Below are 12,126 nucleotides of genomic sequence, written 5' to 3' on the forward strand. Positions count from 1 at the left end.
TAGGCCCTGTACAAACAACAGAAATAATGTTCCTACTTCAATGTTTAAAATTTGTCTTTAGATCTGACTAGAAGGGTGATGCTAGAGGTCTTCCCAAAGTACAGAGTTTTGTACGTCAGGGAGACATGCAAACTTCAAACTTCACTCAAAGCCTTATCATTCAGCAGTAATACTTCAGACATTTCCTTCTTTCTTTGTCCTATGAACTTGCTCTGGAAAGCAGGTTTTCTTACCATCAGGTGATCTTTTATCTCCACCTGGCGGTGAGTCGAAATCAGTTGTTTCTGCTTCACATTTTCCTATCAAAATCTCAGAAGCTCCTAGAGTTACTTCAGACTCAGAGAGTGAAGGTACTGACGTGTGATTTTCCTGAAGGCACTCTGTGGATGTGTCAGACAACTGATCTTTAATGCTGCTGTCTTTGGTCGTTAGGATGCCTTCTGCATCTTCAGAAGGAGTTGGCAGTGGTAAAGGTTTTTCCAAAGAAACACTGTCACAAAATGGCTGCTGTAACAAGAGCTCATCCTTTGCACACTCCCTGCTGCCAGAGGGTTCAGCGTCAAAAGATACATAGGATGGTGGAGTACACAGCACTGGTGATTGGTCACTGGGCATTTCCTTAAACACAGGAACATAATTTTCAATTACAACTTCAGATTCTTTCGCTACGTCATCAACCAGTTGATTATTTGAATCAGATTCATGGCCTTCATTACCACCAGGCAGAAAGGATTTGGGAAAGAATATCTGTTTATCCTTTGATTCCCTTTCTGCTGCTTCACTGCCTGCTACTGCCAGTATGTTCATTGAACCATGTGTGCTTGCCGGGACATTAGTCCCTGATGTGTTCCCGATGTTATGTTCTGCCCCTGTCTCAGATTCATCCACGCATTCTTCTGACATGTATAACTCATCACCAGTTATTGCTGTATGGTCAATACCAGAATATTTTCCAACTTTGGCCAAGGCACTAATTCCTTTTAGGCTTTGTTCTGCCCTATCAGTTAGAGTGAAATCCATGGGAACCAAATGCATTTGGGAGGTCGCTATTTGAGCTGTATCAGTTAGTGTTCCTTGATGGCTTGCAGGAGTAAAACTTTCATGGAAGGTGTCTTTCAGATCTAAGGACGTCACTTCTAAAACACCACTGGTAATTTCAGCCAACTCAACTGCGTCAGTAACAAGTTTATTTTCTAGACCATATTCTTCCAAAATTGCAAATTCAGGAGGCTCCTGAGTATTAGACGAGATTAGCTGATCAGTCTTTCCCTGATCATAGTCCTGGGGGCTATCACTTTCAGACTGTGTCTCTACCTTCTGCATTACTAACTGACACTTTGAATCAAAATCTGCCTCTTTACTCATATTTGACCGTGCAGGAATTGGCTGACTATCTTTGTCTTCAGGCTCCACCCCAATCTGAGAAGATGGGATAAAGGCATGCTTAGCTTCATACTCCTGGCACACATCAGGACTGCTTGATGCTTCTGAACTATTGTCGTGGTCACAGTGACTTAATATATCAGGATTTTCACCATCTGATTTCAAAGTGACAGTCTGCTCAGCATTAGTCCACAGGTCAGGTTCCACTGACAACAGCTGGTCACTTTCCTGTGTGTTATCCTGTAAAATATCTGGGATAAGTGCAGTTTGGGGAGCTAATATACTCCACCCTGGACTTGACTTCTCTGTCATTTCAAAAGATAAGTCTTCTACAGTGAAAGCACCTGGCAGGGAGTTGTACGCTTCTAATCTTTCACAGGTATCCTGCTGTTGTTCTTGAGGAATGAGACTTGCCTTTCCCTCATTGTCTTTTGGTAGATCCGGTACAATGATTTCTTGAACTGATGTATTTGGCATACCTCGTTCCTCATCTGAAAAAGGATTCTGTGGAGTCAGTTGATGTTCCTCATCTGTAGGAAACAACTGCTCTTTCAAGCCCCTTTCTTCTTTATCCAGTATGAAAGGATCAAATTGTTTGAACTGTACAGTGTCTTGATTTATTTTACTATCAGGAATATTCATAGGAGGTACTAGCCTTTCATTTTCTTTTTCATCACAGTACAGGGAGGGAGGCTGATTTCCATCATTACTTGCATTAGTGAAATGTGCTTCTGTTAGTTCTTCATCTTGTGAAGGTGATCCCCAGGAGTCCTCCTTACTATTTGTTAACTGGTTTGTTGCAGAGTGACTCAAAACAGAATACTGATCTTCCACTTGCTTTTCTTCACAAGGTTGTGAATTCCACCATTCTGAACTGTCATCTGGAAAACCAAATGTTCCTACTGTGGATTTTGGATCAGTTCTTAAATCAGCTTCCAATGACATACTCCACATATCTACAGCTTTTGAAGAATACTCTTCTTTATCACCAACAGCAAAAGTCGGTGTAGTATCTTCATTCATTTGATACAAATATGAGTCTTCTCCGCTACCTGTTTTTTCACTGAAAATACTCACTTGAGCTTTTTTCTGAAGTACTTCCCAGTGACCTAAATATTCAGAAGTCTCATTACACTCCATTACAGTCAAGCCCTCCTGCAATACTTTCCCAGCTTTAATAGTTTCAGGATTTTCACTGAAGATGCCTACCTGGACCTCCTCTCCCACCTTAGTTTTTGCCTCTAAATTGTCGTCATTTGCTTCAGGACTTGTTGCATTGGATTGAGCATAATCCTCTCCAATTTCAGACACACCGTGCTGTTTGTTTTCATATGTGGAATCTTCGTGAATCACTTCTGGACACGCCTCTGAAATCTCTGAATCCTCATTTATGTCAGGACTTGATAAAGAAGATACAGTATCATCATCTACATGAGCATTCCAAAAATCTAAGCTTTTAGGAACTTTGTTCTGTTCAGCGCTTGTTTCAAGTTCTTCTTCACATTCATTCCCAGATTCATTCCTTTTACAAGCATCTTCAAGATTTTTATTATTTTTAATATCCCAGATATCCCTACTTCTTTTGTGATGACTGGCAACTGGAAGGTCTCCCCACACATTCACAGATGCATCACTTAAATCAGGACTTGTTCCACTTGAGTGTGCATAATCATTTATTGAATCACTCCACACATTATCTTCGTCTAAATAACTTTTGATCTGTATATCTTTTGAAAGGCTACTTGTGGTGTTTGCCATTTCAAGGACTTCACTTGCCTCAGGACTTGTTCCAGGAGATTGCAAATCTTCACATGGCTGTGAATTCCAAGCAGTTTGGGGAAAACTGTCATTAAGCGTTACACATGGCTCTCCGCAAAGATTACTAGCAGGTTCTAAATTTTCAGAGTTTTCATTTCTCCCAGAACCTATTTCATGTGAAAATGAATTTTCCACCACAGACATATCTGTAATGTCAGGAACACTGACATATCCAGAAGAAGGACTCTTTTTAAACTCAGCTATGAAAGACTTTTCATGAGTGCTGTTCAGTTCTGAGCTATTTTTGAAAGATACTAACTCAGAATTACAAATGCCTGGATGGTTAGGAACCATTTCATGTAAGCTCTCTTTCACTTCTCCCAGCACTTCTTGTGGTTCATTCATCAATGGAATTGATGTAGCTAGGTGACAACCACTCTTTCCAGAGTCATTCCAGATACCTGAGCTTCCAGGCATTTTAGAAGAATTATTTTCAGGATTATCACTACCTTTATCAGAACTTTCAGAGATACTTTCCATCTCAGGACTTGTTGCATCCTCTATCACTGTAGTCTCCTTTTCAGCTTTCTCAGAAAGCAGCTGTGATGTTTCACTGTAATTGTAATTTTGTGGTCTGGAGTCATCAAAAGATTCATAATTTCTGCCTTCCTCAGAAGTACTTGAAGAAGATTCTACATTATTCTGTGACAAGTCCTTCCCCTCTTCCTGACTAACTAGATTACTCTGATTGGAAAACGACTCATTCTCTGTGACTAACGCTTCCAAACTAACACTATTCCTCATTTTTTCTGGGGAGCTGGGAACTTCTGTTGTTGACCTGTTTTCTTCTGAATCTGCGTTACATGAAGATTCACTGTCCTCTTGCACTGGTTTATTACAAATGTCACTAATCATTTGCTGTCCACTTGTCTCATCTGGTCTCTTACATTCCTCTTTTCCTTCCTGAGAGATGACAATGGCATCGTCCCAGCCTTCCTCACAACCCTGCTCACTCTGTAAACTCCATGAGTTCAGCTGCTGTGCTGAATCCTGACTATCCAGCTTTTCATCAACACCAGCAGTGTTTTGTGCTGCATTCTTACTAAGTATCTCACTCCCTAAGTCACATATTTTCAGATCCAAACCATTCCCAGTGTCTGAAGTTGGCGTAGATGTGTCTGTGTCTTCTGCAGGAACGTTGCTCACTGCTTCCACATTTTCAGCTGCGGTCTGTCTAGTATTTAATTCGTTCTGTGGTGGTGATAAGTCATTCACTGTTTGATTGTATACCGGTGTTATTCTTCTGTTTTCAGATACAGAAAAATTATTTTCAGTGGTATGTATCCCAGCTGAAAAACATTGATTAGCTGTTTGTTCTGAATTAAGGAAAGGTTTAGCAGAGGAAGAAAGAGCAGTAATTTCAGAATTTCTTTCTTGTAACTGGGTGACATTATTTAGGGGAGTGTTCCAGATACCTGTGTCTCCAGCACTTGAAAAAGGCACGTTTCTAGGAGATAATGGTTCTTTATTTGCTTTCTCAAGTACTTTTGGCTCAGCCAAATTTGGGGTTATCAATTTATCAATAGCTGGTTTTTCATCAAAATCTTTGTCCTCATTTTCTCTTTCATCTTCCACATATGTAGGTGATATATATGAATCAGATGTTGAATAATTGGTGTCTGGTGGAGAAACAACTAAATCTTCACCTATGTTTGATGAACTAAGATCTGAGTGTTTATACGAGAAGGTATCCTCCCATGGCACTACTACTTCTGTCACTTCTTTCCTGATGTTTTTATCATACATATTCCAGGTCTCTATATTTTCAAATTGTCTTGGTCTATGTTTAGGGTCACCAAATACAGTTTTTTCCTCTGTTTGCAGCTTGGAATTATTTTGCATATTGTTGAAAACAGAATTTGTATTTTCAGACTTTCCATATTCTTCTACTGAATAATATCTTTCTTTATCCCAGCCTTCTGGAGATACGTGGATAGGTGGATTTTCAGTCTCATTGTCTGCTGTGATTTCTGAAGAATCTGATAAACTAGTTTTTGATATGGCCCATTCTTCAGGAATATTCACTGATTTTTTTTCTCTATCCAGTTTGGGCATGTTCCATACATTTTCTGAGGATCTAGCAACATCTCCTGTATCAAATTTAGTCCAGACTTCGTAAGAGTCTCCAGCTAGCTGACTGCCTTTCCCTTCACCACTACACCATGCATCTGACATCATAGGTGTTGGCTGACTGACCTTCCATGGGTCAGCAAAGCTCTCCAGTTCTTGCTCTGTCTCCTCTAAAGAAGCAGTTTGCAAATGCGAATGTTCACTGTTTTTCTCTTCATTCTCATGGTTCCAATTATCTTGTTTAAACTGATTATCCCACAGACCTGCTTTCATGTATTCCATTTGCTTTGGCTGTTTTTGGAGGAATACAGAATCTGAGGCTCTTCTATCAATATGTTCTCGTAGCAAGGGACTTTCTTTACAATCTTTCCATAAGACAGGGCTCTGAAATACAGATTCCTGCTCACTTGAACTCCATGTATCAGCATTTCTGGACTCCAGGTCAAAGCCATCCCACCAGCTCCCATATCTAACACGAGACTGAGAATAATTTGTGCCATCTATTTCATTAATTTTTTTAATGACATCTTGTGGGAAAAATAAAGGCTGCCCATTATCTAATGGTGAAGTTTCTACAAGACTGTTCATAGGAGTTGGTGGAATTCTTGAATCAGCAGATTTCAACATTTCTGGTGAAGAAGAATCACCTTCAACTAAATTGATCAAACTTGAAGTTTTCTCACACATTTCTACTGGATTCTCGTCAAATTCAGCTAAAGTGTCTTCCTCATTTGTTGTCATAAGTAAGTCAGTGGAATAATTTGCTGTATCATTTTCTAGCAGGTTTGCCTCATCAAGTTCTTTCTGCACAGTGACTTGTTGTCCTTCTGATGAATCACTATTAAGGAAATAGTCATCTGCTGGGGAACAATCAACAGAACGAGAAGATGTCTCGGATGGAGCTGTAACCATGGGTGCTAGATCAAAATTGAAAAGATCAAAGTTATCGCTATTGTCTCTAGACTGAGGTTTTTGTTCTTCAGCTATTGCTCCTTCAGGAATAGGGCTATAGGAATCAAAGCCAGGCAGAAGACTGTGATGGGAAGCAGCACCTTCTGCAACAGGGCTATCATCACTAAGGAAAACAGAACTCTCCTTGGAAGACCGGCTGCTTCTAATGGTAGCCAATCCACTGTCTGGACTCACAAGGTCTACATTAACATCAACGTGGGCTTGCATAGATCCATTTAGATCTTGAGGATTTTCTACAAAATTGGCAGAACTGGGCTGTGGTTCTACATCAGAACCATATAACTCCATAATACCAGAAGATCCTTGTGAAAGTGGAGCACTTCCAGCAACAGCTTCCGTAGAAGAAGTTCTACTGTTTGATGCCATTTCTGGTTGTCTTCTATTTATAACTTCCTTAACTAGAAGAAAAATTTGATCACAGGTCACCAAAGAATTTTCTTGATGATAAATGAGAATTTGGTCACATCCACATTCTAGAGGATCCAGCTCCAAACAAGGATTCTGACATTCTTCTAATTCACAGCAGATCTGTTGAAAAATAGGATGTTTCAAAAGCCATTGCAATCATGGGCATAAGGGCACATACTGACTACTTCACTGTGTAACACAGCCATATTAATCTACTTCTTGGCCATTTTGCTGTAACAGCCTTATTATGATCCCTAAATAGATGAAGTATTAAAATAGAAGATCAATACAAAATATGTATTATATAATTGGTCAGAACATTTACTTGAAATAATACTATTTGACTTTCAAGTTCACTTTTCATTAGTAAAAGAAAATCCAAATAAATGTTTAGTTGTTGCCTTAAGAAATCTGAGTAAAATAGGTAAGGGTACATGAGAAAAGTATTTCTAGAATGGGATAATTAGATTCATAAAATAAATACATTTATATTGACCTTGAAAGCAATAGTCATTTAACCACCTGTCCCTAAAATCTGAAGTTTTTAAGACTGAGAAAAAGGTTCAAAAAGTTGCCACTGAGATGATTTCTTTCATTTGGGGACAAATACCATCAAAAAAATGGACAGCATCTGGCTCTGGATAAATGAACATCCTAGTAATAATTTGGCTTCGTTTCAGAGCTTAAAGTCTTTAGCAATAACATACACATACGATGAGTTCTGGTCATTACCATTCACAATGTGTTTGCTCGTCCCTCACTGCCAAAGACTCATTTGTGTAGACCACAATACAAAACCAAGTCAAAACTAGTAAAAAAAAAGATCATTCTGTTTTAGCTAAATTGAAAAATTTTGTCTCTTTCTGTATTTCTTGTAACCATACACTTTTTCTATTAGGCTGGTCTGAAACAATCATAAATATCACAATCTTTCATTTTGCATCATATAAATAATGCAGTTATTTCAAATAGCTACTCAGTTGCCAGCTAACTGTTCCTACTTTTTGACCCCACTTAATTATTCAACACTTTGGTAAATACTACTCTAAAAAAACATTTTTTTCAGGAAAGACATGATTTGATTCTTTTTCCAGGTACTTACTTGATTGCCTAGCTCTAAGTTTTCCGAGTATACTGCTATTTGACGTTTTGCTTGCTTCTCGTCTGACAAACAGTTGGCCAAAATGACAAGTACATCGAACCCATATTTATCTATGAATGCTTTCAGATCACCAACAAGACTCCTGTGTAACACGCAGTCCTGAAATATGGTAAGAAATTAAAAGAAATGTCAGGGTCTTTTCCTTGCTTTTTCCATCCAAATCTGTGGTGAAAATAGCCTAAAACATTAATAAGCATCAGTGTCTGTAACTGACAAGAGAATTCCATTCCATTTGCCAAAACAGCTATGTGCTTAAAAAAAATCAAGAACTGGTCTCACAGCACAGTAATGGACTTTTATTTTTGAAAAACACTAAAATACTAACTGTAGGTTTTGCCTTCTGGAAACTGCTGCTGAAACAGAATTCTTACTTGTTCCTGCTATTTGCTTTTGCAAGGTTGCTTAAAAGTATTGGGCTACTGCTATTTCTTGAATAAAACCCCTTTTTTTTTTTAGAAAAATAAAAATATTTTATGAAATTTGTCATGTCAATATTTAATTTAAAATAATAGATGTTAAAATAATAGTATTGAGGAGCAAAATCAGGCACTTAAAAGGAAATTGTACATGCTAACTTAATTTTGCAGCCCTTTATAGGTATCCATTATGATGTTATATGATTGTATACAATTTTACCACTGATTATTCCTTTAGATTCCTTTATTCCTGCTCTTTGAATTCTGTGCCAGTCTTCAAAACAATAACCCCCCAAAATAAGGACAGAGTAAGGCAATCTAGTTTTAAAGTCTCTTTGTGTCAAAAAAATGCTTATTTTCACAGACACCCCACACCAAATACACAGGAGGTAAACACTGCATTTGTCATTCCTATTCTCATTTATACTTGGACTAGCCCAATGTTGAATTATCTAGATTTTGCAACATAAACCATACATCCCTCTTTCTCACCTGGGGACATAATGCATAAAGTATAAATGTCTTTCTTCAGTCCTCGGTTCTGATAACTGCCTGTAAATAAAGTCTTAGAAATTTTATTTTCTCCTTTATGTTTCTGCTATTTGTATTTGAGATAATTTTTTGTCATCTTCTAGTTAATAGTTCTTCTGATGCTGCCAAGCTACACTGGCCTGAATAAACAGCAGTTCATCATCAACACAACACAACTGTATATGCAGATTGGCATGTTATTCCCCTGCATCTGTCTCCTACCTGATAAATTACTGTTTTGGTTACATATATACAAATACTATTTATTAATCTACTCAAATGTGTCCACAAAACGCATCTCCCTTCCTGTAAGTTAAACTGAGAACAGAAAAATCTGTTTGTCAAATGCTTTGGAAGTAGATTCTTTTCTGAGATTAGAGATGAAGTTCCACTTTGATGTTCACATAGCACCTAAGAATGAGTTTTATGTGAAATTCATGCAGATTAATGCACAAACGAAAGTCAGCTATCAGTTTACTGGTGGACATTCAGATATGAAATCTGAATAGGGGGTTATGGTGAGGAATTATGGCGAATAAGGTTTGAACGTCCAAACCAGTAACATTTTTCTGAAGACTCAAGTATTGGGTATATTAGAAAAAGTATCAAAATGTGCTTAAGCATGGAAAAGTTACTTCAGTTATCCCATTCCTAACTGCAGTTGGAATAATTAAAATCTAACCGAATAAAAAATTTGAACTACAGCAGATTCAAAACCATCTGAAAATCCCTTGTAACTCCTTATCTCAGTTAACCACTCACAGCCAATTCAAGAAGATTGGGAGGTCACAGGGAAGGACGTGGACTGATCAAGGATCTAGTCTGCAAGGTGTTTTATAGCTGTACATAAGGTAAATAAATGATCATTCTAAAAAATGTCCAACCTTCAACCCTCACGATGCTTTATCTTCTATATTGCTTGTATCAGCTGAAAATGCACGGAATTTAGAAATTTTCTGTTAAAATCACATGACTGAACTGGAAGCCTCATGAAAGTGACATTGACTGAGATAATAGCTGCCATCATCTGAGCCCGCATTTGGCACTCACAAAGTGGTAGGTTGGGGAGTGCCAAAAATCCTGCTTTCTGCAGTATTTTGAGGAAGAAACCTCTTAACCTGCCTACATGGCAAGGGAAAACTCCCTGTCACAACCATGGCCAACTGGAGAGTCAATCTGTGCCTGCAGGGCGATCGGAGGTATACTTCTAGAGTTTAAGGTGAAGGACCACTAGGGCATTACAGAGCAAGGCTATGAACAGAATAGAACAAGATATAATATTCACATGATAGCAGCTATTTCTTGGTGGGAATGGTTACCACAGCAAGACTGTGGCACCAAATGCCATACAATGAAAGGTCAGTTCTACCAGTCAGAGCAGGAACTAAAGATGTAAATGGCCATGGTAAAGCCTCTGAAGGTGCTAAAATCTGAACTTGCCTTGTGCCCTGTTTTTTGCTAATGTGTCACATGGTCAAGAGCAACACTGAGGAATTGATATAGCAGCAGGTGATCCAGTAGCCTGCTGCTGAAAGCGGGGAAGTTGCCAGGTATGTATCCCTGGTAGAGCAATTGGACTGGAAAGCTTCACATTGGGCCACATTAATATAAACAATGATGGATCTGTACTACCTACTTCATTACCTGATCCAGCTACTTGAGGTTCTCTCCATTTCTTCCATGCTCTCAAGCTTACTATTATTCAGAGTGTGTACTTTTTCTTCTTGAGGTTCTCAGCATGTTGATGACTGAGAGAAACACAAAGATTAACTCTGAGCAGGCTACCTGTCCCTCGCAACTGGGTACAAGCTGCAGAAGGAGATCAATTATGTACTACATATCTTTTCCTCTGTGCTTCATATCGAGCTTGGCCTTTGGGCTGTGTTGTGCTACACGTATTCCTTGGGTGCAGAATAAGCTTGGCCAGCTAACTGTACCAGAGAAGCCTGCAGGGAGCATCCACTTGGTACTAGCAATTACATCACCTGTGTGTCCTTAGCTTTATCTAAAAGTGCAGCAACAACTTCTTATATGAATGTCCTTTCTGTTTGACAGTAGAAATGAGGAATGGAGTTATTTCCTTGTAAGAAAATCCTCTAATAGCTAAAATGACCAAAAGGTGAAAATCTCTTCTATGAACAGGGTGTCTCCAGCTTGCTGTGCATGGATTGGAGGCTTATTCAATGCTACAGCCCTCAGGGCTCCCACCACCTAAAGGGATGTAGGATTATCTATAGTGTTTTCTCCTTATATTGTTAGCTCTAATAAAGAGTGTTTTAAAGGATACCTCACAGAGTTTGCATGCTTTTCTTACTGGGATCAAAATGGACCAGTGCCGCCTGGTGCAAAACACTATCAACTGGTGAGAGACTGCTCAGAGCAGCATGGGAATGGGTCTAGGTGTGCCAGCACCATACACCACATGGAAAGAAAACATCTTTAAAGAAAAGACGCAAATTATGTGAGGATTTAAAAGTGCAACAGGGCAAGAGATGTTTTACAGTGACATTCAGTCAACAATAATACTGAGGAAGTCATTAAGACATGTCAGAACACAATCCAAGTTAAGCAAAATTATGCTGATCACATCCCATTTATTACTTTACCCCATAGCCTGTCAATGAGAAAACTTTCTGACAAAAAAGTCATTATTCAGCAAAGGTATAAAATCCAAGACTCTACTCATTCTGTGGCATGAGGAATAAGATACAAGCTTCTCACGTTACTATTACTAAGCAACAATTAATATTCAAATAATACCCAACAGCGTAAGTTACTCAATTTTCCCATAAATAGTCATTTTAATAATCAACAATAAATGTTTCTCATAAGTTGTTACTTCACTAAGTGCATCCAGAAATGACACACAAGGCAAACAGACCTCATTAAAAGAATAGGTCAGAGAATAAATTTGCTGGAAAATGCTGTTGACTAAGCTATTGAATAAAAGCAAGATCAGATTACATGTCTTACAGCGTCATGACTCTACCTCATCTTTTCTTTTTTTGTTGACTGGAGTATTAATCAAAACATAAAATTAATTATTAATTTTAAAATAAGCAAAGGTAGTTTTATTAATGTTAATAAAATTAAGTAATCATTTTTTCTAAAACTTAGTTTAATTCCATCCCTCCCCCCAAACATCCATGAAGTTTACTCATAGTACCAACAACACAGTTCAGATACTCCCTTCACAAGCATTCAAACATTCAAATAAATAAAGACAGCTGCAAACAGGAAACTCTTATAAATTACCAAAGACTATGTATTGAAAGACATGGTAGACATATGGACTCTTCCACAAATTTGCTAACTTAAGTAAACAACTAGAATGTTGCATGTATTGTAAATGCTAACAGAAAATAA

At 38.2% G+C, this 12,126-nt stretch overlaps 1 protein-coding gene across 1 annotated transcript in view; it reads right to left on the reverse strand.

The window, feature by feature from the left end:
* PRUNE2 (prune homolog 2 with BCH domain) overlaps positions 1-12,126 on the reverse strand; it is a 144,247-nt gene that overhangs the window by 53,398 nt on the left and 78,723 nt on the right. The window contains exons 7-8 of the mRNA XM_075527458.1: positions 7,754-7,912; positions 234-6,771 (exon numbers count right to left, since the gene is read on the reverse strand). Coding sequence (XP_075383573.1) covers positions 234-6,771; positions 7,754-7,912 — 6,697 coding nt within the window. The remainder of the gene's footprint in view (positions 1-233; positions 6,772-7,753; positions 7,913-12,126) is intronic.

Source organism: Mycteria americana, chromosome Z, assembly GCF_035582795.1.
Source record: "Mycteria americana isolate JAX WOST 10 ecotype Jacksonville Zoo and Gardens chromosome Z, USCA_MyAme_1.0, whole genome shotgun sequence".
NCBI classification, from domain to species: domain Eukaryota; kingdom Metazoa; phylum Chordata; class Aves; order Ciconiiformes; family Ciconiidae; genus Mycteria; species Mycteria americana.